A 26,098-nucleotide genomic window follows, 5' to 3' on the forward strand; every position below is an offset into this window, starting at 1 on the left:
AATTGAGGTTGCACAAGCAACCGTCTCTATGAGACGAACAGGTTTCGTTATTGTTCTTTTTGGCCTGCTGGTTGCTATTGATTCAAGTTGTTGTTGAGGTTCCTGAGTTGGAATCTCCTCTACTGGCTCTCCTTCCAGAGGGTAATCTTCATTTGTTTCCTCCTCTGCTTCTTGTGTAGGAAAAATAAATTTTCCCTCAAACTCCACCTGCTTAGAAGCACCTTTATTTTGTTTGGTGTCTTCTGTTACCTTATTTACCATAGCAGATTCATCAAAGGTAACATCTCTGCTGAATATTACTTTCTTTGTCATAGGACACCATAAGCGATATCCTTTGACTCCAGAAGTAATTCCCATAAAAATAGCCTTCTTTGCCCTTGGATCCAATTTTGACTCCGTCACATGATAATATGCAGTTGAGCCAAACACGTGCAAAGAGTTATAATCTACAGCAGGTTTTCCATACCATTTTTCAAATGGTGTCTTGCCATCAATAGCAGCAGATGGTAGACGATTAATGAGGTGGCATGCATATGTAATTGCCTCAGCCCAAAATTCTTTGCCCAAGCCAGCATTGGACAACATACACCGTACCTTCTCCAGCAAGGTCCGGTTCATACGTTCTGCCACTCCATTTTGTTGTGGTGTATGTCTAACAGTGAAGTGTCGGACGATGCCATCATTTTCACAGACCTTATTGAAATGATCATTTTGTATTCACCTCCATTGTTTGTGCGAATACACTTGATCCTCTTGCCTGTTTGATTCTCCACCATCGTCTTCCATTTGAGAAAAATTCCCAACACTTCATCTTTGCTCTTCATTGTATACACCCATACTCTTCGGGAAAAATCATCAACAAAGGTTACAAAATAGTGCTTCCCACCCAATGAAGGTGTTTTGGAAGGACCCCAAACATCAGAGTGTACATAATCCAAAATGCCTTTAGTATTATGGATCGTTGTACCAAATTTAACCCTTGTCTGTTTCCCTTTAACACAATGCTCACAAAACTCCAAGTTGCAAGCCTTTACTCCTTTTAACAATCCTTGATCTGATAGAGTTTTCAAGGATTTTCCTCCAGCATGTCCCAAGCGCATGTGCCATAGCTTGGTTGCTTCTGCCTCTTTGTCGTCACTGGATGTCACTGTCGCTGTCCCAATAACTGTACTGCCACGATAGCGGTACATATTATTATTCTTCCGATTAGCCTTCATTACCACTAGTGCACCGGAGCATACTCTCATCACTCCATTTTCTGCAATGATTTTGAACCCTTTTGATTCTAGGGCTCCCACAGAGATGAGATTCTTCTTCAAATCCGGTACATATCGAACATCTATCAATGTTCTGATCATTCCATCATGGTTCCTTAATCGTATTGAACCAATGCCATATGAGGTAAGAGGGCTGTTATCCGCTGTGTGGACGACTCCATATTCTCCTTCTTGAAATTCCACGAACCAGTCCCTGTTGGGACACATATGATAGCTACAAGCCGAGTCCATCAACCATATGTCTGATGATGTTGATGACTCTGTTGTAACTAATGAGAAGTCTGAATCATCACAATCAGCTACATTTGAATCCATAATAGCCTTTCCATTGTTATGTTTGGCCTTATTCTTCAACTTCGGACAGTCTTTCTTCCAGTGCCCTTTTTCTCGACAAAAGGCACATTCATCTTTGCTGGGTCTGGATCTTGACTTGGATCTTCCCTTCTTTGTCCTCGTTTGATTTTGAGGACGACCCCTCACAAACAGTGCTTCTCCTTCTCCGCCCTTCTGTTTTTCTCGCTTTCTTTGTTCATAGCTGTACAAAGCCGAACAAACTTCTCTGAGAGAAATTTCGTCATTTCCATGGAGTAGAGTAGTTTCAAGGTGCTCGTACTCATCAGGAAGTGACGCCAACAACATTAAGGCCAAGTCACCATCATCATAAGTTGTATCCATATTTTGCAAATCTGTGACCAACTTATTGAAACTGGTGATATGTTCATTCATCGTGGTACCAGGAACATAGGTGAAGTGAAACAGTCTCTTCTTCATGTACAATTTATTTTGACTGTTTTTCTTCAAAAATTTATCCTCCAGTGCTTTCCATAATTTACTTGCAGAAGTTTCCTTTGTGTATGGATATTTCTGCTCTCTAGCAAGGTAGGATCGAATGGTACCGCAAGCAACACGGTTGATAATTCTCCAATCTTCTTCTCCAATAACATCTGGTTTCTTTTCTTCAATGGCCAGATCTAGCCCTTGTTGAAAAAGGACATCTAGAACCTCGCCTTGCCACATCCCAAAATGTCCGGACCCGTCAAATATTTCGACCGCAAATTTCGCATTTGACACAATTCTTGTCATAAGCGAAGATGCCAATGATGACGTATTGTTGACACTTGATGTAGATTCTTCTTGTTTATTGTCTCCCATCTTTGACACAAATATTATTTAATAGCTGACGACACAAATCAAGATTATTCCTTTCTGATGTAGAAGATCAGACTAAGCTGCAACCACAGAGCATACTCAGACAGAACCTTGACTCAGTTACCAAGATAAATCTTTTTTGATGTGGAAGATCAGACTATGCTGCAACCACAGAGCATACTTAGACAGTACCTTGGCTCTGATACCAATTGTTGCGGAAATCAAATGTATATAGTGTGAATAAGTCACAACTACTATACCAAAAATTATGACAGCCACCAAATAATAAATAAGATAATAAAGCAACAATAAAGGGAACACCAGAATTTACGAGGTTCGGCTAATTTTGCCTACTCCTCGGACACAACCAATATTTTATTCCACTCCAAAATACAAGTGAAATAATACTAAAGAGAGAAGATACAAATGTCTTAAACAGATGAGAAGGCAAATGAGAGGTGTGTTTCAATCCTAAACATTAGGCCTTCTTTTATAGGGGAAAAATCCCCCCAAACTTAACTCCCAACCAATGTGGGACTTTGCCATTTTGCCAAACTTCAACACTTATGTCCGTGTATGACAGAGAATTACTTGCTATTGGACGTGCAGTAATGAAATGGTCTCTATACCTATTGGGCCAAAGGTTTATCATTAGAACTGATCAGAAAGCATTGAAGTTTTTGATGGAGAAGAAAATTCACACCAACACTCAGCTTAGGTGGTTAACCAAACTAATGCCCGTTGGCTATGTCATAAAGTATAAAGAGGGAGCTAAAAAGTGGTTGATGCACTATCAAGGATCGGTGATGAATTATTAGCCATGGTGGTCTTCACTCAACCTTTTGAGATGCTGCAAGCCATTCTTGACAATTGGGACCAGGATCTAGAATTGAAGAAGTTAATTGAAGAAGTACAAGTAGACTCTACTAAGCATTCTCAGTACACTTGGTCCCATCAGCAGCTAAGAAGAAAAAGCAAGCTGGTTGCAGGCAAGGGCCCCATCAGACAGACCATTATATCTCATTGGCATAACACCTTACATGGTGGTCACTTAGGACTAGAAGCTACTCTCAAAAGATTACAAACACTGTTCTACTAGAAAAAAACTCAGGAAGGATGTCAAAACTTATGTACAAGGGTGTGATGTATGTCAAAAGAGCAAGGCTGATCTAGCAGCATCACCTGGACTATTAGCACCCTTACCTATATCTGACACTATTTGGTCTCAAATAGTATAGATTTTATTGATGGCTTACCAAAAGTTAAAGGGTATGAACTGATTATGGTAGTTGTAGACAGGGTAAGCAAGTATGTTCACTTCCTTGCCTTGAAACACCCCTATACTGCCCAAACAGTAGCCCAGGTCTTCTTAGATAATATTGTCAAGCAACATGGTTTTCCTGAAGTCATCAACAGTGACAGAGATATTGTCTTCCTGAGCATTTTTTTTTGCAGGAGATTTTTGCATTACAAGGTGTGCAACTCAACATGTCCTCAACTTACCACCCTCAGTCAGATGGCCAAACAGAGGTGGTGAACAGGTGCCTAGAAACTCATCTATGCTGCTTTTGTGTAGAGGAACCTCATGGCTGGTTATCCTGTCTCCTATGGCTGAGTATTGGTACAATACCAACTATCACTCAGCCATTCATACCACTTCATTTGAAGCTTTATATGGCAGACCTCCTCCTTTACACCTTCCCTACATTCCCGGTGAATCAGTTGCAAGTGAGGTGGACAATATCCTTACTACTAGGGAACTCAAACTACAACTACTCAAACATTATTTGTCAAGAGCCCAACTTCGAATGAAGAATCAAGTTGACAAACACAAGAGTGACAGATCATTTCAAGTTGGAGATTGGGTCTACTTAAAGGTTCAACCCTATAAGCAAACACCTATCTTTTCTCAGCCATATCACAAGTTAGTTGCTAAGTTCTATGGACCATTTCAAGTGATCAAGAAGATATGCTTTGTAGCCTACACTCTTTTGCTTCCAGCATTAGTCAAAATTTATCCAACTGTCCATGTTTCCTTGTTGAAGAAGTGTCATGTTGTTCCTGAATATATCTCTTACCCTCTAGTGGTGGACATTGCCGATCCTAACTGCCCTGAACTAGATGTGGTTTTGCATAGAAGAATGGTAAAAAAGGGAAATAAGGTTGTTGCACGGGTGCTCGTTAAATGGCTTGGCATACATTTGATGATGCTACTTGGGAATACTACAATGAGGTTAAGATTCGATTACCTCACTTTGATCCTTGAGGACAAGGATTTTTTTTTTTGGTTTGGGGGGGGGGGGGGGGGGATGTACTGTTATACAATTAGTGTTGTATTAATGGTTAAAAGTGTGCTGGAATTAATAAAGCAAATAGCAGTTAGTTAGTTCCGGAAGTTAGTTAACAATCAAAAGTTAGTTAGAGCTAGTTGAGAAGTGTTTGAAGGAATCTTTCATTCCAGCTCAATACAGTACCTATAGGCCATTGTATTATATTTTGGATATCATAAAACAATTACAGTCTACTCCTATAGTCTTTATTCTTCTCTCTTTTCGACTCTTCTTTTTCCATCACCATAGCTAAGCTTCGAGCTTTCTCTGTTATAGCTCCTAGTCTACTACATCCAAACCTCAGATTACTGATAATCCGTGCATTGAATAACACGCATGTCTCAGAAATAGGATTTCCCTAATACACAAAAGGGAAGAAAAAGTACTTTCAAATAGATAATGAGATTCGGAGTTCAAGGGATAACATAATCAATTTTTGGTATTGATTTTTCACTTTTTTTTTAGGATAAACATATATTTTAGAAATTATCTAAAAGAATTTTAACTTGTCAAGCAATAATTATTCAAGTGATTTACAAGAATGACCTCGGAAGAGGGTGATCTTGAACTTTTGACCCTGTTTGTCCCATGGCAAACCTTCAAGTTTAAAAAGTTTTGTAAAGCATGAGACAAAACTTCAAGATCACCCTTTATGGTGTCATATTTCTGCAATTTTAGCATAATTTACTGATCCCTTTTGCTCCGAAGATTCCAAAGGCATATTAAAGATTTTAAGTCAGTGAATGCAAAGTTTATCCTGCACCTGTTGCCTTCAATATTTATCCGCCCTGTGGAGGATAATTATTTAAGACAAGATTAACTGCAATTCCAATTCTTGATGTTTTACTGTCTTAATTGCTGTTGGGATTTGTTGATTTTATTATTAATCCACTCATGTTTTTCTCGTGTTATTTTTCCAGATTCCTTTGATAGCTAATTATCTTCAACTTTAATTTTAGAACTTTTAGCAGGGAACTATGGGATGCACATTTAGGCATGTAGAATCACGAGAAAGCTATGGTTGAAGAAAAAATGGTCGTTGACTGTCTAGTCAATGAACTTGTTCTCTACGCACTTCACTCGATCAGACAGTGAGACTGAGATGGGAACTGGGAATATATGCACCATCCTTTTTTGTTAATATCATCTTTAAGGGGTAACTTTTTATTGTACTAAATATTCTGCTTCCTTTCTTAGTTGTTGATTTATGGACGTATCTGAGACAACAAGGTGTAACTATTTAGTGTTACAAAAGCATCTGAACTACTTTGTGTATTTGATAATGGTTCTACCTTCTTTTTTTTTTTTTTTTTTGGGGGGGTGAGGGGGGGTGGGGGTGGCCGCTTTGGGCATCCGATATTTGAAACTCATTGGTCCTGCTAATATGAATTAATGCCAGGTAAGCCCACTAAGGGGTAAAAGTGCTCTTTGCCAAGAGGTTCTCTATTTTCCAACTCGAATGCGAGAACTTTGGTTAAATAGGGATAAAGGCGGATCCCGACTCTCAAGTTTATGGATTCCTATAACGATCTCAAGTTAGTAATTGGATTCACAGTCAAATATTTATAGATATTTAATAAATTTTTTAATATATATACAAGGACTGTGCAAAAGCTACTTGGTTCCCGGGAACCTACACATTGCCCTGTATATCCACCACTGAACGGGGAGGAGTCCCAACCATCGCACCACAACCCTTGATGTATCTGTTAATAATTTGAGCAATATCCTCATACAGTTCCAAGCATCCTTACATTTCTTTCTTTCTCTGTACTATGGCTCTGAATGATTTGTCCTGTTCCAGTGTGCACATCAAACACCGGCAAGACAAGATGTTGCATATATTCTGGTCAACATTCTCTTGACACAACTAAGCTTGGATTCAGAGTTCCTTATAAAGTATGAATTTTTTTCCACACAATATGCTCATCATTAACCGTAGATCACCTCTTTAGAACGAAGATTTCTAGCAGCAGAATCTGATAAATATTTGTTCTGCCTGGTTTTATTCCTTAGCAGCTGTATCCCAGGATAATTTGTGACGTTCAATGAAAATAATTATATACACAATCAAGACAAATAAAATTCCACTTCACACTCACTGTTCTCAGCCTTTTACGCGGAAAAGATGCTTTTCAAGACAGATGATGAGATTCTTTTAAGTGCTAGCTATGGTTAATAAAATGTGTCCTTATTTAAGTTATCCTACTTAAAGCACACATATGAATAAGTTATCCTACTTAAAGCACACATATGAAGGCCTACTCATTTGATCAACTTCCTTATATGAAATGAAAGGGTCAACTGGTGCAAGCGTCCATAACCCTGATGAAGTGGTTGTTGATCTTGGCGCTCATATTAAATATGAGCGTGATGAAAATTTATCCAACTCAAAGACAGGCACAGAGTGCTTACCAAGTGCAGATATGTCCGAGGTCAGGAAGAAAGGGACATCACGACGAAACTCAAAGCTGCTCGTTAAAAATAAGAAGTCCAGGTTTGAAGACATAGTATGGGAGTATACAAGATTGGGAAAAGTTAGCAGCAAGGAGCAAGATGAAGATTGGTTCATAGATGAAGACTTTTTTGAGGAATCCATATCTAAGAAGTTAAGTTTGTGGACAATTTTTCAACTGGTGAGTCTCGTGTTGATTCTGATGGCATTAGCCTGTACCTTCTTAGTTTCTAAACTGAAGGAACTAAAACTATGGGATCTTCCATTGTGGAAGTGGGAAATCTTCTTATTAGTGATCATATCAGGCCATTTACTCTGCGGTTGGGGTGTACGAGCAATAGTTTTCTGTATCGAACGTGGTTTTTTACAGAAGCTGAGGGTTCTTTACTTTGTGTATGGACTCAAAAAGGCTTTTCAGAATTGCCTGTGGGTAGTTCTAATTGTGATTGCTTGGCATTTCTTGGTAGTAGAAAAGATGGCTTACGAGAGGAAAAGCAAAGTATTACGTTATCTGACGAAAAGTCTGCTCTGCATATTGGTGGCTACCTTGATCTGGTTTATGAAGGTAATTATTGTTAAGATTCTTGCTTCATCATTTCACAATAAGAAGTTTTTCAAAAGAATCACACAGTATCTTGTCAAACAATATGTGATAAAAAGCTTATCAGACTCCCTAAATGGTGAAAATAGTATGTCACAAAAGGGTGAGATGAGGAATGTAACAGAGGCCAAGAATATTAGTAGTACTACTTACTTTCCATGGGGATTTGATGGAAAAAAGAGCCATAAACGCTCGAATAATTGTTTACAAAAATGGACTAGAATGTATATGTCTAACTTGGGAAAGAAGAGTGTAAAGAGGCTAGTTCAAGGAGGGCTTATCCCAACTCTTTCAACTATGGACGAAGATTTTTCCGATTTAAGTGACGAAGAGGATGAGGAATCATCTTGTCGCAATGCTAGAAAGCTAGCTCGGAAGATATTCAAGAAAGTCGCTAAGGGATCTGAGTAAGTTTTACACAGTTTATAACTTTTAATTTGTTTGATTAAGCTTAACTGTTCTCCTAGTGCAGTATGCTTTATTTCTCTGTTGTAAGATAGAAGGGGAGTCTTGGCGTAACCGGTAAAGTTGCTGCCATGTGACCAAGAGATCACGGGTTCGAGCCGTGGAAACAATCTCTTGCAAAAATGCAAGGTAAGTCTGCGTATGATAGGCCCTTGTGATCCGGCCATTCTTCGGGCCCCGCGCATAGTGGGAGCTTAGTGCACCAAATTTCCCTCTCTATTGTAAGATCATTAAAATTAGAACTTGCTACATGCTTACATGATACAAGAACTAGAATAGTTAAGCTTTTTGTACTCTACATACCTTTGAAGCCTGATGGTGTAAACCAGAGCAAGCATTGTTTAGCTATTAGTCCCTCTGATCCATAATAAGTGACTTTTTTATCTTTTTATTTTGGTCCGAAATAAGTGTCCTTTTATATGATCAAGAAGGAATTCACTTTATTTTTCCAAATTTACCAAAATTTACTTATCACTAGAAGGTCTTTTAAATTACTCAAATTTTTAATGATAACATTAAATAGGTTCAGCAATTGATGTGCACTATGACGTGAGAATAACTTGCTCACATTTTTATCACCTTCTCAGGCTGATTGCCATTAATATAATTAGATTTATGAGGCTCACTTATGGTTTCTTCAGGGCTAATCAAGAGTCTTATAAATTGAAGGAGTGAATTGAGAGGTTTATGTGTTGCTTCGATAAGTGCCACTGTAAGTTGGAGTATAATAGAGCTATGGTAACCGCTACTATAACTACTGATGCAAATTTTAATTAAGGGTAGTTTAGTTACAATATTTATTTTTTCCTAGGAGTTAGTATTTTCTTTATGGGTGTGCCATCGGCAAAAAAATGCACTTATTATCAACCGAAGGGAGTAAGACTTTGTTCACTGAAGTTTCCATGTCAAAAAGGTGTATTAGACTGGAGGATTTGAAATGCTTTGTGGCACAAGAAAAAGCTTTGAAGAGCATTGATCTATTTGAAGGAAGAGAAGAAGAAGCACGTATCGATCAACAATATTTCATCGATTGGATGGTGAGTTCTAGTTTTACCATTGCCACCAAAGGGCTATACCTAATCCAGGAGGTCAAGTTGAAAACTGATTATACTTATGTCCCTATTAGTTTTACACTAGAGTTGTTTTACTGCTGTAATCATGCCAATATCCTTAATGTTTTCGATTTTAAGGTTGAGGCATTCAAGGAAAGGAGATATATTCTATGTTCTCTAAATGATGCAAAAACAGCAGTGGAGGAACTTCATCGTTTGATGAACGTACTTGTGTCCTTGCTCATTTTGATCCTCTGGCTTTTCCTTTTTGAGATTCAAATAAGTCATCTTCTCGTGCTTGTAAGCTCCCAGCTGCTCGTGATGGGATTCATCTTCGGAAACACCTGCAGGACAGTATTTGAGGCAATCATATTTCTGTTTATAATGCACCCATTCGACGTGGGTGATCGTTGTGAAGTAGATGGAGTGCAGGCAAGCATCATTTTTACTGCCTCTAAAGTTATAGCTTACTTACCTGCTCATTTATGCATGTTTCAATACAGATGGTTGTAGAGGAGGTGAATATTCTAACAACTGTATTTGAGAGATATGACTTCCAAAAGGTTACATACCCTAACTACATTTTAGCTACTAAGGCCATTGGTAATTATAACCGCAGTGGTGATATGGCAGATCAAATTGAGTTCTCTATTCACATTTCTACTCCCTGGGACAAGATTATCACTATGAAGGAAAACATAAAGAGGTATGTGGATAAATTCCATGAGTTTTGCTAATTTCTATAGCTCAAGGCAGTGGCGGATCTAGACTAGACGCATCGGGTTTGACAGAATCCATTGCGTTTAGCTCGGCCTATATTTATGTGTGAAACAACTAGGCACATATGACCAGGAGGTCATGGGTTCGAGCCGTGGCGTAACTGGTAAAGTTGCTGTCATGTGATCAGGAGGTCAAAAATTCGAACCGTGAAAACAACCTCTTGCAAAAATGTAGGGTAAGACTACATACAATAGACCTTGTGGTCCAGTCCTTCCCCGGACACCGCGCATAGCAGGAGCTTAGTGCAGCAGGCTACCCTTTTAAAATAACTTGGCACATATATAGAGCAAAACCATTTAACTCTAAATCCAGAATTCGCCACTGGCTAAAGGACTGAACTACATTGCTATCTGACTCCTTGTTTCCTTGGCTTCTTGAAACAGGTATATAGAAAGTCATGGTAAGTATTGGTACTCAAAGCCAGTAATATTTGTGAAGGATGTACAAGATATGAACAGATTAGTAATGACAGTTTGGCCGCGGCACAAAATGAACCATCAAGACATGATGGCGAGATGGATTAGAAGATCCTCATTGATCGATGAAATGATCAATATTTTCCGGGAGCTAAATATCGAATACAGGATGCTGCCTCTTGAAGTTAACGTCCGAAACTTGCCTGGAACAACATCAGATAGGCTTGTTTCAAATTGGAATACTTGTTCTGCACCATATTACAAAGCTTAAATGTCCCTATGGTGCCATTAACAGACACTCCAGCAATTGTACGAGGCACTGTTTAAAGCATGAATGTTTTCACAGGCAAGAAAGATGAGAAGTAGCGGTAATTCCAGTTATTGAATAAGAGAGATCTGGATGCATCTGATCATTCATGAATTCATAAACATGCTTATTAGTGGCTCTATTTCTCTGTAATAGTGAAAATAATAATTGCTAAAGAAGCATTAGTCGAATAATCTGCAGAAAATGCTACACCTTTTGTGAATATGAATCCACATTGTAGAGCAAAATTTGCATGTTGATTAGCATTCAAATGTGATTCCTGCACCAGTTCAATTAAAGGTATCTTTTGCTGCAATGTTGGTGACCTTTGATTTTATCAACCAAAATAAGCAGAGCAGATCATCTGCTGACAAATTCCAAACTCCAAAACTTTGAATATCAAGGTTTGATCTTCATTTTCTCAATATACTCACATTCCCTTCTACCTTACTCAATCATTCAATCACATAATATTGGTAGACTCACGATTTCTAGGTAAGCCACCAAAGACAACACTGTCCAAGTGTCTTTACACATTCCCGCGCAGGATTTGCACAAATTATTTCGTTCAAGCCTCTACTGCAATCTTCTGATTTCCACATCTGCTACTATCTTCTTTCTCATTGCAGGCAAAATCGTTAATTTCATTCCTTAAAAACCATGAACCTTTATTATCCCCTTAGTCCTGAAGGCATTAATCGGATAATACAGTTTCCTAAAGTAATTACTTTCTTAATGAGGTATTCTTGCAATACCACTGCCATATCAACAAAGACAAAGTGAGGGAAATAAGATCTTTGTTAAAAACAGAAGAAAGGAGTTCAAAGCATGCCAGCTTTGTAATGCATGAAAAATGTAGCTGCAACATCTCGTTCAAAAGTACAAAAATCTTCCTTTCAAAACATTCCTTACAAGAGAAAATAGAATGGCTAACCTGCTTAGTGGCATTACGAACATGTAAAACCTTAGTTTCCGTAGCCATTACCACCAATGCCTTGACCACAACCCCAAATGTATGCTTGCTAACTTAACTACAATGTATTTACTCGTCCCATGCTGGTAATTACAAGCATGCTATAGGAATTTATATATCCATTTCCACTAAAATCTTTGCTAGTTAAAATGGGTATCTGCCACTAAACATGTGAACCAGGGAGTCAATGCTAGATAAATGAAGCATGATTAGCACATTTTCCCTGCAACCATGTCAGTCGTATGCTGCTGCTGTTAAGAGAAATGAACATCTCCCTTAGACTGGGATTGTCGAATAGATCCAAAGCTGCATAATAAAGATGGTCTGGAACGCCTTCTATCCCATCCAACGCTTTGACACATTTATGGATTGAAAATCTTCCATCAACTTGCGGCATAACAACTGTCTGCAACTTTGAAGCAGCAATCATCTCCCGCATCGCTTCTGCCATAGAATCAATTATCTCTTTATCCCCACAGCTCTGGTCAGAAGCAGGAACTATATCTGATGAACACTTCCTCTTTTTACAAGCTACATTCCTTGTTGTAGTTTGTTGTGAAGTAGCAGCGCTATGTAAAGGTGTTGGCGATGAAGGATTTACAGGAGCCAAGTTGCTAGTTTCTTTAAATAAGTTATCTAGCCCAGCAGATTTGTCCATCCCTTCATAGTGACTTGATTGGGCGTACTTCCCAACGGCACCAGAGTCAGCAAATATTGTGCACAGCTGCTCATAGATAGGGCACTCCTTGGGTTTGCTTGATTCAGGCTTCGGCTGAGCCTGTTTCCATTGAACTGTTAGGAAACTGTGGGGCGGGGGGGTGAAAATTCAAGCAGATATACAAAAAAAGAGACAGAGAAATACCCCAATGTCTTCCCAAAGGTCAAAACCAATGTAGCAAGAATCGTCCAAAGCATCATTTTGATCAGAAGCAGATTTAAGGTTACAGTAACGAGTACGCAACACATCAAGGTGCTTTCTTAGCTGGTTATTATTGAAATTAAGATTGGTCTGTCTATTGAATTCATCACGTATGTAATTCCATGTTTTCTTATCAAATACATTATTCGGCCGGTTCCCCAGCTTAATCTGCTCAACAACAAGGTCAGCAAAGACCTTGTCCAGGGGGGGCGTCCACCTTGTTCTCAAGCGTTCTTGCTTGTGTTGCATTTCATTAGCTTCAGAATCCATCTGTAGCATTAAAGACAGCTTGTTAAGTGGGAATGTATTATTAATCAACACAAAAACAAATTCCTAGGATAAAGTAACAAATTTCAGGTACAGAACTTGTACAACAGTAAAGCCAATCCTGCTTTGCACATGTACCACATTAATGTCAAGTATCATATTGGTTGCATATACCAATTCCAAATGGTTAAATTTTAGACTTGCAGAGTCACATGCAAATCAAATTGAGACAACTAGACTGGTTTGTAGTTTACATAAAACTTCATAATCCAAATTAACTAAAAAGAAATAAGCAAAATTTTAGAAAATCTTAGAGTTTGCAACAAAATATCTATGTCACACACAACGAATAAGACGCTTTTAATATTGATGTAGGCTGACTGAACAGAAAATGTTATTGAGAACCAACTAGGACACAATGGAAGGAGGAAGTCACTGACAGGTCCAATGCTGGTTCATAGTTAACTGCAATTACCCATATCAAGGATCTCTAAGCAATTTTTCACCCGTCCCATTCTAGGTTGATCGCACCTATATCAGCAATTTGTACAAATCAACCTCATTTCGTACTTTAGTTCTTCTTCCCAGATTCAAGAAACTATTGTATATCTTTATTTTTATGTTCTTTTCGAGAAACCATTTTCCATACAACTAAATTTCGGAAACAGTCTCTTTGCCCTCCAAGGTAAGGGTAAGGTCTGTGTACACATTACCCTCCCAGACCCCACTCGTGGGATCCCACTGTGTTGTTGTTGTTTATTTTCCATACAACTGAAAACAATGATTGCAAGCAAGTGAAAAGATAAAAACGGGGGAAGAAAGCGAGCAGCCTATGCATGTAAGGATGGTCTGTAATACGAGATTTGGTCGCCTAAGAAGTAAGAACAAGAAAAACAATTTTTTTTGTCTTGTTAACAGAAGAATCAACAGGTGCCACCATATTAGTATGAGAACAATTGCACAGAGACCCTTTTTAAAAGGAGAGGTCAATTCCACATCCAAGATTGTATTCTAGTAGTCGATGAAACTAGAATGAAAACCATGGGAGACCAGAGTTTGAAGCCTAGCAATGACAAAAAGCTTTGTGATTTCTTTCTGTCTGCCTAAGCTTTTATGGGTAGAGTTACCGGTAACTGTACTGGCAGGAGAATGCATGTGTCCGGTAAAGTAGTCGAGGTGCGATCAAGCTGACACAAACATCAGAGTTATCAAAAAAGAAAGAGAAGCCAATTCACTACCCCATTAGCTGCAAAGTCCTTCTCGCAAACAAAGAATTTTGCTTTCACATGTGCAATTATATAATTCCAATTATTGAAACCTCCATAGAACATCAAAACTAAACATAGTTGCAATCCCACACAAACACATTACAAATACAATACAGATGATTTTATGTAAAAATCTAATAGATAGAAATATGATCAACCAATCAACTACTCCCTCCGTTCCAATTTATGCAATACTATTTCCTTTTTAGTCAGTCCAAAAAGAACGATACATTTCCATATTTAATAGCAATTTAACTTTAAAATGCTTTGTTTACCCTTAATAAAATGATTTATAGCCACACAAATATCTATGCCTCATTTTAGAACACAAGTTTCAAAAGTTTGTCACATAAATTGGGATGGAGGGAGTTTGCTGTATTTGTACCAATTAAATAGAAATATTGCATAAGATAAAGAACTAAAGAGACTAAACAGGTGGAATTTAGGTATAAACCTCTTGGATTGATCGGAACAAAAATTTAACTAATGAGTATTCGCAAGTCACCGGCGGTGGAAGTGTTGTGTAATCGAAAGGCAAAAGCCCAGGAACCTACCGTTGATAATGGAGTAACCGGCGACGGCGAAGACAGTTCTCTTCGTCGTAACCCTCGATGGGAATTTTTTCTCCAATATTGGGGTATTTGCTTGGAAGAAAAAGAAAAATTATATATTTATTTTAGTAATCTCCAAATGAAAAATCTTCCGAACAAAATTAACACTAATGAAGTGTTGAAACTAATTTATATTATCTATATTATATTAAAAGCACGACGAAGGCCTTAACAAATGTCGTTCGCCTTTTTTACCCTCTAAAAATAAAATTTACATTAGACAAAAAAGTCTTTTAGTTTTTTTCTAATATTTAGGACTTTTAAACCAACTATAATCTTTACTATTGAATCTATTTCCTTATTCAAATTATGTAAGAATCCTAAATATTTAAGAATTTGAAATCAACTAAACTTTTTCATATTAAACTTTTACTTATTCCAACTATGCACAAACACGCTTTGGCTGAAGTATTCTCATACCAAATAGAAAATTTTCGCTCTTTCTTCCGTTTCCGTTTGAAATGCTTGGACTAAAATCAATTAAAAGATAAATTAAAATTAAAGAATTTATTTAATAACCAATAAAAGAAAGGTAGACATTATTTTTGAATGGAAAGGAACATATTTTACTCCATAATAGTATGAAGGTTTACGTTTATTTTTTAAAATATAATAATCAAGTAACATGATGTCTTATTTATTGAATCCAAACAGGCGATATATTATTTTTAATTGTTAGTGATTATGTAAAGTCAATCAAGATATTATCACAGTTTGAAGACGTGCATGCCGAAAATTGTTTTCAACTGTTTTCTTACTTATCTGTTAATTAAAATTAAGAAAATAATTTAAGAGGAAGAAGTTTAGCATTTTGATACCAAATATTCAAATGTGATAAAACATTAGAATAATTGCGGTAATTTTTTTCTAATATCTCTAACTTTCAAATCAATAAAAATTTATTTATTATGTCTTTTCTTACTCAAACTATGCAGGATATTATAATATTTAAAATTTCAAAGTCAATTAAAAGTTTATCTTACTAAATTATTCTCTTTAATTTGTAACAATAAATTCGTGACAAATATCGGTATCAACATTACGATTGGGACAACGCCAATTCACGTTATAAAAGAGAACATCAATCTTCTTTTTAATTAAGTAAGATTCAATCAGTTGAACTCAAGTACAATGTCAGTGTATAATATTATTAACAAATAATTTTAATTAATTAACTGTAATTTTATATCATAATTCAATAAAATATCTTAAAATATTTATACAAATAAAAATAAATATTTTAAACACTATTGTAATGATTATAAACTTTTACACCTTTTGAGAATTATATTACACTACAAAATACTTCATGTTAGATAAAATAGTAATCAACGTTAATTCTCTATATCTTAATTTTTTTTACAATCATTGTTTTCTTTCAAGAAAAAACTTAGGTAGATACAGACAGTACCCATCCAATTGATTTTTTTGATACGATAACTAAATCTAATAATATATCTCGTTGTTTTCCGTATTTTTCAATTTGAGTTTCACTAGAAATAAGATGAAATTCATACTATTAGGTATTTAAACTAACATAATTAATTTTTAAGAACATGGTTGTTGCATAATATTTGAATACAAGTCGACATATTATTCAACTACTAAAGCAAATGCATAACTCATATATGTTAAAGTTATGATAAGATATTAAAATACTCTTACATGACATAATTTTTTTATTACGTCGAGTAAATATGACAATATTCATTATTATTAAGAGCTTGTGCTTTTTTAAAAATTTTATTTTACAATTCAGTCACATAGTTTAACAATATTTGTGTGATTTTAAAATTCATTTTACATTGGACAAAATATTAATATTATTGTTTTCCTAATATATAGGATTCTGAAATCCTATAATTTTAGTTATTAAATCTTCCCTTGTTTGAATTATGTAAGAATTTCTAATATTTAGGAACTTGTATGTGAATCTTACCTTATATAAATTGGCAAAAAATAGATTAACCCACAAAATCGTATATTTAATGCAAAAGCATTATAACAATGAACCACAAGAATTTTTTAAAATTTATATCCAAATAATAAGGTTTAAACTTTAAAGCATATCGGCCACCTTTACATGGTAATATATTTATTCTGACCTTGACATGGTAATGAAATTCACCATTTTCTACTTTGAAACAGTCTTAAAGAACAATTTCACGATTTAAAAAAATAAATTATTAAATAATTTAAACTAGATCTCTTCGATTGCAGTTCAATATTTTTCTTCCATCAATATAATATCTTATTAAATTAACATATGAAGTTATGTACGATTCGATATTGTTATATTTATCTAACATTGTCTTCTAGAATGAACTTAAGAATATACAATTTTTTAAAAAACAAATCTTAAATATTTAATGATTATATTTTCTTGCTTAAACTTTAAAAGAAGCATGATAACTTGTGAAATTGAAATAATTACATTATAACTGGAATCAATTTTAAGTTATATATTTACGAAGATTATTGAACACTTACATAATAGATTTTTTTCTTCTTATTGAATAACTAAATAGGATAAATAATCATCATTTAAGGAATTTAATTATACTTTTTATTTTATTTTATTTTATAACTAAATTACAAGTTTTAATGTAATATTTTTATATTCTTATGAAAATAAATTTTATTTGAACAGTGTAGAAACTTTTAGCATTCACAATACTTTAAATAATTAAATTTTAATTACCTTATATAATTATTTTCATATTTGAACGACACATAATTGTAATCCCTTTCATGTTACAATTAAATATCGAAACTTGGGATGAGCTAATATTGAGAATTTGAATCAACAAAAAATAAATTAGTTCTTTTAATATCAAGGCCAAATAGTTAAGTCAAAAAATCCAATTCAATTATTTGTTAAATTCATCGTATAATTAAAACTATTTTTAAAGTTGACAAAACTCTTAGGATGCCTAAATTTGTTTGCATAAGAATAGTATTTGGGATGAAAAAAATAAAAATAAGATAGAAAAATTAACATGGAAAATTTTATAGATAAGCCTTTTCAACTAAAACTATATATATTTTAAGGAGTATAAAATAATTTTATTTTATAATACAAACATACTATATTTAATAGTAAAACATAATTTTCTAAAAGATCTTATATTCACTGATTTAGATACACGCACAAAGCGCGTACCATAAGACTAGTTATATTAAAATGAGAGTAGTGATGCACGAGGTTAAGTCAAGTGACAAGCTAAAAAAAAGTCACTTGGCAATTTTAAGACAATATTAAAAATTTAAATTACAAATGAAAACATAATGGAAGTAGTAGTTCAATAAAAATTATTTTTTAATTATGATACAAATCTCTATTAGTAGTTTAATTTAGTTAACATTTTTTTGTATAATTATGGTAGGGACGAATTTTAATTAATTGATCAAGCTTTGTAAATGACATTATTTTGGTACAATATACATTACTGTAGTTATCTTTAATTAAAATTTTATGTATAATTCAGTTATGGTAGGTATCCTTTTCTGAGAAAGAATCAATTAAATTTTTATTTTGTATATTACACATCAATTTTAAGTTGAAATAATAATTCTTTATTTAGTACAAGCTTTGTGTATAATATTATTTGGGTGCAATATACATTACTATAGGTATCTTTTAATTAAACTTTTGTGTATAATTCAGTTATGGTAGGTATCCTTTTTTGAGAAAAATCAATTAAGTTTTTATTTTGTATCTTACACATTAATTTTAAGTTAAAATAATAATTTTTTATTTAGTACAAGCTTTATATCTACCTTATTTGTGAACAACATACATTACTATAGGTATCTTTAATTAAATTTTGCGTATAATTCAGTTATGGTAGGAAAAATAATTAAATTTATTTATATATAAATTTTGTGTATAATTTAGTTATGGTAGGAAAAATGAGGTTATATTAATGTTGACAATTCGGACAAATAAATATTTCTTAAAATAATAGTGAAAATATTGTTGCAACAATTAGAGTTTTTACGATTAATATTTGAATTAAGTATTGCTAGGTTAAGTTTGAAAGTATAATATGATTTTTGAAAATGTGATCCAATGGATATAATAGAAGAATGAGATATATTTGAATTTGAGATGAGACTTTTTTTTTAATATGATAAGAAAAATCATATTTAAGCATATGAGCAATAGAGTTAAAGTTACTATTGAAATAAATTTTATTTATTATTTGTATTATATTAAAATGAATGTGATAAAAGTGGATATTAAGTTCAAGTAAACTAATAAAAAGCACATGACAATGTTAATAATATTAAGTATTGAATATACAATAGCAAAATAAGAAACAAACAGAGAAAAAATTAAAATTTCTATCATAAAGAACAAAGAAAGATAAAACTTATTTAAATTTAATATAAAAAGTGTTTTTAAGTATGATAAAAAAAAAAGGTCATGATGTGGATAAGGCCACATAACTGAAGTTTAATAGATTAAAAAAATTAAAAAAAAATAAAAATATTAATAAATTAGAGATAATGCAAGGTTATTTATACTAAGAATTAGTTTAAAAAATAAAATAAAGTAAATATATAATGCTTAAAAATATTATTAATAAATTTAAATAATTTAATAATTTTGAGTATTAATTTTAAATAAAATAAATATTTATTTCAAGATTAAAAAATCATACATTAATTTATATAATAATATTAAAGGATATAAATAGAATATGATATTAAATAAAGAGGCATGTTAATGAAAGCCACATAAGAAAATAAAATACTATATATTAGGTAACTTAATAGCAATAATCAAAAATTTAAAAATATTTAATATTAGAAATAAAAGGGAAAGACGATTTGAACTTGAGATTTAGATTAAAATTATGGTGAAAACCCTTAAACTATGAATAGGACTATAAAATTAAAGTTTTACTATATAAAAACTAAAAATTAGATAACAAATTAAAACTAAAGAAATATAAAATAAATATCTCATATGGGTAATTTTATAAACGAAAATTAAAGTCTAATTTGTATCTTAACTTTAAAAAAAAAAAGAAAATTTAATTACATGTGATACAAAAATTAATTATAAGAAAATTCAATAGATTTAAAATATAATAATTAAAAACTTATCTATTAATATTTTAAACTAATTCAAAGTTATAACTTAAAATAAAATGTGATATTATATATTTGTTTTATTGGTAAAATATTAATGTAAAAAAAGTAATTAAAAATTCATAGTAGGAAGAGGATGTATAAAGAGGAAAATAGAGATAGTGTGAGAACATTTATACTTGGAATTAATTAAGTATAAGTATATTAAATAATTAAATAATACTCAAATATTATTGAAAAATTTAAATGAAAAAAGAGTTCCAAGTAAGAGGATAAAAGTACAAAAATAAATTGAATTTTAGGAATAATTTTTTTTTGTATTTATATATGTTTATCAAAAGGGTAATAAGCAAGATATCAAGTCAATTGGTAAGCTAACAAAAGATCACATGAATATAATATTATTAAGTAATAGATAATGTAATAACTATAAGCAAAGATTAGAGAGAGAGTTGTTTTGGGTGAAAATGTAGAAGGATAAAACTTATTTGAATTTGTGGTGAAACATAAAAAGGTAGTACGAATTTTGTTAAATAATATGCTCAAACAAGACATATCACAAACGTGATATGTTTAGTATTATTTAATATTGACCACAAAATAAAAGACAAGTACTAAACCAAGGAGTTGTATTGCTACAGATATAAAATAAAAATATAAATAAAAAAAACATGTTATCCGGAAGTTTTAAATTTTCAAGTAATTGTCACTACCCTAACCCCAAACCCGGTCGTGATGGCGCCTCTCGTGAAGACAAGGCCAGCCAGTTCAACCCAACTCAACTTTTAAAGCAGTTAATCAACATAAAAATAGTCTAAACATGATTTAAACAATACTAAATAGCGAAAATATCGATAACAATGCGGAAAGTCCAACCCGACACAGCCCTAACCTGGGTGTCACAAGTCACGAGCATCTCTAAACCATAATACTAGTCTGCTAAAGTCGTAAACTACTACAAGTGTTTGAAAGAAAATAGAAATGATAGAGAAGTAGAGACACGGGGTTGCGGACGTCAATAACTACCTCGTAGTCTCCGAAAAACTGCCTGGAACTGGAGGAATCAGCACTCAGGAGAGGTACCAGCTACGCCTGAATCTGCACACAGGGTACAGGGAGTAAATTGAGTACTCCAACTCAGTGAGTAATAAAAATAAATAATGATTGAAAGTAAGAAAACACGTATACACAGGGTATTCTATAATGAAGCAATTAAATAGGTAATTTGTAAGCAGTAAACCAATGAAAAGCAAAATAAAGTACTTCTAAACAAATAAACTGGTAATTGACAGACAGTTATGATAAAGTAAACACATCGAAGTTCGCCCCTCGGGCATAACATCAACAATTTCCACCCCTCGGGCTCAATCTCACATCACAATGGGTACCCGCGCTCACTGGGGGTGTACAGACTCCGGGAGGGGCCCCTTACGGCCCAAGCGCAATATGAAGCCATCTCGTGACATCAAATCTAGGCCCTCGGCCTCATATCAATCAAGCCACCTCGTGGCGTATATATGTATCTCAGGCCCTCGTCCTCATATCAGTATTAGTGGATCCTCACAACTAGGCCCTCAGCCTTACTCAGTCCAAAAATCATCACAAGTCCCTCGGGCAATAGTAAAACAGTATCTCTCAGCCCAAAACATCATTTAAAATATCATTTAAGTCTCAAAAGTGAGTAAAAATGGATGAGTAGTAAACGGTGGAAAATAATGGGATTGAGTTCAAGTAATAAGTCAAAACAGTGAGGAAATGGTAATAAAAATCCCCGAAGGGTTCAAATAGTTGGCACGAAGCCCAAATATGGCAATCAGCCCAAATCATGATGATAGCAAATAAGTTTCAGCCAAATACGCGATAAAATCATCAATCAGGACAAACCAAGTCACAATCCCCAATAGTGCACGACCCCACGCTCGTCATCAAGCGTGTGTCACATCTTAATATAGCACTACGATGTGCAATTCGGGGTTTCAAACCCTCAGAGCATCATTTACAATCATTACTCACCTTGAACCGGCTAAATCTCTAACTCGCGACGCCTTTGCCCCTCGAATCGGCCTCCACGCGCGTCGAATCTATCCAAAATCAGAACGAATACGTCACAATATGCTAAAGGAATAAAGCCCAAGCGAAAACAATCGAATTACCACAAAAAATTTCAGAAATTGGTCAAACCCGACCCCCGGGCCCACATCTCATAATTTGACTGTCACACCTCCTTTTTCCGCCCCCGCGAGGGTGCGTGGGAGTTTTCTCCAATTAAAGGACAGTCGAAACGGGATTTGTTTATTTGTTTCAGAGTCGCCACCTGAGAATTTTAAGGCGTCCCAAGTCACCAGTTTTAATCCCTGAATCAAGGAGAATATGACTCTGTTTGTTATTCTGCGAACCAGAAATCCTGAGTAAGGAATTCTGTTAATCCGGAAGAAGGTGTTAGGCATTTCCGAATTCCGTGGTTCTAGCACGGTCGCTTAACTGTTTTTATTCTTGGCTTATCTCGATTTTACATTTTTATTGCAGGATTTTGTTACCGCTTCTGTTTATTGTTTACAATTATATAAACGAATTACGCGTACGTATATTCGTATTATATACCTTTTATAATTACAGAGAATCGTGCCATGCATACGTGTACACAAAAGGTTGATAATATATTTTTTATATTTTTATTATAAAAAAAAATCATATGTTCGAAGTTAGAAATAAAATTAAGAACACCGTCGCCCTTGTATGATTAAACAGTGAACTGTACATCTCGGGTTATATGAAATTATTTTAACATCCTTGAAGAAATCCCTTTTATTAAATATTCGTTCGAAGTTGCGCGAACGCATAATCCAAATTTGCTTTTAAAAATATAATCAGGTTACGCGAACGCATCCCTAATCGCGCAAAATATTTGTAATGGTATTATGGATTTTCCACAAATTGTTTATTATATTCATACATTTTTATGTGAAAATCATGAGAAATTCCCATTTTTGAGATGCCCTTAAATTCTTTGAAAAGAATTCACAATTTATTAAATGTTGATCGCTGATTACATTTTCGCGTATTAATTACATTCCTCCAAGCTATTCAAATTTAAAGATAAGAATAAACATATGATTAACACTATTTTTTAGTAAATACAACATATGTATACTAAAAATGTGAATAGCGTATGAAACTAAAAAAAAATCAATTCTTGAAAGGAAATGATATTTTCGAAGAATTCTCATTATTCTTTTTGCAACGAATGCTATTTTTGCACTCTTAAAATTGTTACACGTTATAACTCTAATCTACTTCTATATCGCTTGTTCTTAATCCGATATGCATGATTATTTTAGTTAATTCTGCTTATGATTGAGTTTGGGATATACATAATCGAAACGATTTCTATTCTCAACCTATGCGAACTATTGGAAAACGCTAACTTTCGCATTGTAAAATTCCTAGGCCCTTTGTTATTAAGAAAGAGAACAAATCTACCTGTTGACTTAATAAAATGATATTGCATACAACATTATTCGCCATAGTTTGACCTTGTGAATATAGCAGATTTTACTAATGCAACTTTCAACTATTGATTGTAACATAACCATTGTTATGCCATAATATAACAAAATGCAACCAACATCACCTAGCTTTAAACAACTAACTAACTAACTAACAAAATAAACCAATAATGCATTTTTTCCTTGATATTTCCATATTATGCTGTACCTAACTAATAATACCATAAAGTTTAAATAATGGCCATCTTTCTGCCATGTTCCCTATTTTGACAATTCAACTACACTAATGAGATTTCAAAATGGATAACACTTATTACAGAACTTTTATACGAATTTCAAAATAAGACAATTAACTTATAATCATCGTGTCGAACTCACTACTAGTTAATCAATATGAAACAAAGCTGAAATTTAAACTAACAAACTTAAGTGAATAGAAAACAGAATTACAATTCGAGCTTCATTTATTTGTCACGTTGAAGCTTTTCATGACAGGAGTTTACAGATATGTACCTGGAAACGAGGGAAGAAGAAGTGAATTTCAGCAGTAATGGCAGCAACAAAATAGGCAGAAAATGCCAAATAACGCAGCTGATTTTGAGCACAATCAACGAGTCCCGTGAAACCAGACCAATAGTAACAGAGATTTGAGAAAAATTTCAGATTTAAACCACACAGTATCAATAAACAAACATGGACAGATTCCAGGAAAAATATGTTTCGGGTTTTTCTTTCCTTTTTCTATATCTGTTTCAGATTTTGTGTGGGTGTGTGTGTTCTCATTCTTCTGTTTTTTTTTGTTTTCTTCTTTCTTTTCAGATTGTTGTTTCTGATTAGTATGTGTTTCTTTTCTTAATTTCTATCTTTTCCCTCTGTGTATCTCTCTGTGTATATGTATCTCTGTGTGTATTCCCTAATGCCTCAAAAATTAGATCCCTTCTTCTAATGTCTGTCCTTGTATTTATACAGGTCTGCCCCCCTCTCTTAAGTGCTGCCTGGACCCCCCTTTTGTTATCTAAGGCAGATTTTCCCTTAAAATCTGCCACTGAACTACTTTTTCTTATTCAAACAGCACTAAGGATACCTTTACTTTATTTTCAGCCCCTCCACTTCCTTTGGTTTCCTATTATCCTATTAGATTAATAGCCACTAACATTCCACTTCCAGCACACTAGCACTAACACTGTTTTTTACTGTTTCATTCCCAGAAATGCCCTGAAATCCTACTGTTATTACTGCCCATTAATACAAAATCAGAATCTATTACAAAACAGATTTTAAAATCGGTCCAGGCTTAATTATCCTTCTGATTTAAACAGCTAGAACCAATCCTAATCAACTTCCTAACACATTTGTATCTACCCAACCCCTGTAAACTTGAATTCAAACACAACATCACAACAACATTATACTGAATTCAACATAACAAGTTAAACTGAACTTCAACATTGAACTAAGATCAAACAAACATAGGAGCATTGTCAATATACTGACAATGCCCTGAAACTTAATGTTCAGGAAACAACATATACACAACATTTATTTTGACAGACTTATTGATTTACAAACGAGTATTAATCAACTGACTATCAAATACGAAACAACTGATTACAACAAAATAATCCATCCAAAACAGGTTGTTTCAATCAACATTTTCAGAAACAGGATTTATAACACAACTAATCGACGAACTTAATCGAGTCGATTACACACATTGTAAATAATCATAACCAACAGAAACAATTGTATAATTCTGATCAAATAGACGGGTATGAGATAGAATTATGGAATCAACTAAACAAATATGCAAAATTACACAGGTTATTAAAACAAACAACTATACATACGTAGGAAACAAAAGACATAGGAGAATACCTCTGAATCTTCAATTTCATACGGACTCAAACTCAACTTGGATTTGGACTTTTGAAATCAAACAGACCTTAGTCGAAGTATTTTCAACTGAAAATACTTCGACTAAGGTCGATTAAACCTCAATCCCTCGCTTGAATTGAAAAAATTCCAAGATTGGAAATTTTTTAGGGTTTCAGATTCGAGGATCTTAAATTCGAACACTTCTGAGCAGATTCGAAGGGAACCAAAGATGACACAAGGGTGAGGGAAGCCTAGGGGTCATTTGGTGTTAATTTGGAAGGAATCTGAGTGAGTTCATATTTGATTCGAACCTTCAAAAGAAGATTCGAAGAGTTCTGAGGGGATTCGAACCAAACCAACACTAGATCCATAGCTAGGGTAGTTAGGGGAAGCTACGGTGTGAATTTGGAGACCATCGGAGAGGGTTGAGTTTTCAGACCAACCTTCGATTTAAGATTCGAAGAGTTGGGGTCTGATTCGAAGGAAACTAAGGCCAGATCCGTGAAGAGAAGGTTGTGAGGAGTCTGGGGTGTTAAGGTGGTGACCGGCGGCGTTGTTGCCACCGGGTTTCAGGCGATGGGATGCTAGGGCGGCTAGGGTTAGGGGTGTGCTTTCGGAGAAGATGATGAATAGTGAAGAGGGGGGTGTTTAGTTAGGGGCCGGGGTAGGGATTTGGACTTATATAGGGAGGGGGTGGATTGATGCTGACCGTTAGATCAGGCAGAATGAATGGCCAAGATCTATTCA

The 26,098-nt window shown here is 34.2% G+C and overlaps 2 protein-coding genes across 3 annotated transcripts; one reads left to right on the plus strand and one right to left on the minus strand.

Moving 5' to 3' along the window:
* The first annotated feature begins 6,765 nt into the window (after nt 1-6,765).
* LOC104232676 (mechanosensitive ion channel protein 6-like) lies at nt 6,766-11,148 on the plus strand. The gene is made up of 5 exons (XM_009785936.2): nt 6,766-8,219; nt 9,191-9,314; nt 9,468-9,761; nt 9,833-10,035; nt 10,493-11,148. Exons 1-5 carry the CDS (start codon nt 7,048-7,050, stop codon nt 10,794-10,796), a joined length of 2,097 nt encoding a protein of 698 aa, XP_009784238.1. The 5' UTR covers nt 6,766-7,047; the 3' UTR covers nt 10,797-11,148.
* Nucleotides 11,149-11,612: 464 nt separating this feature from the next.
* LOC104232677 (L10-interacting MYB domain-containing protein-like) lies at nt 11,613-14,967 on the minus strand. Of its 2 annotated transcripts, none has more exons than XM_009785937.2 (3): nt 14,814-14,967; nt 12,668-12,994; nt 11,613-12,583 (listed from the first exon to the last, which is right to left on the minus strand). In XM_009785937.2, exons 2-3 carry the CDS (start codon nt 12,992-12,994, stop codon nt 11,996-11,998), a joined length of 915 nt encoding a protein of 304 aa, XP_009784239.1. In that variant the 5' UTR covers nt 14,814-14,967; the 3' UTR covers nt 11,613-11,995. The 2 variants fall into 2 exon arrangements, with proteins under 2 accessions (XP_009784239.1, XP_070009041.1); XM_070152940.1 differs by having other exon boundaries at nt 14,714-14,935.
* Between the last annotated feature and the right edge of the window lie 11,131 nt (nt 14,968-26,098).

Source organism: Nicotiana sylvestris, chromosome 8 (genome assembly GCF_000393655.2).
Source record: "Nicotiana sylvestris chromosome 8, ASM39365v2, whole genome shotgun sequence".
Lineage (NCBI taxonomy): Eukaryota > Viridiplantae > Streptophyta > Magnoliopsida > Solanales > Solanaceae > Nicotiana > Nicotiana sylvestris.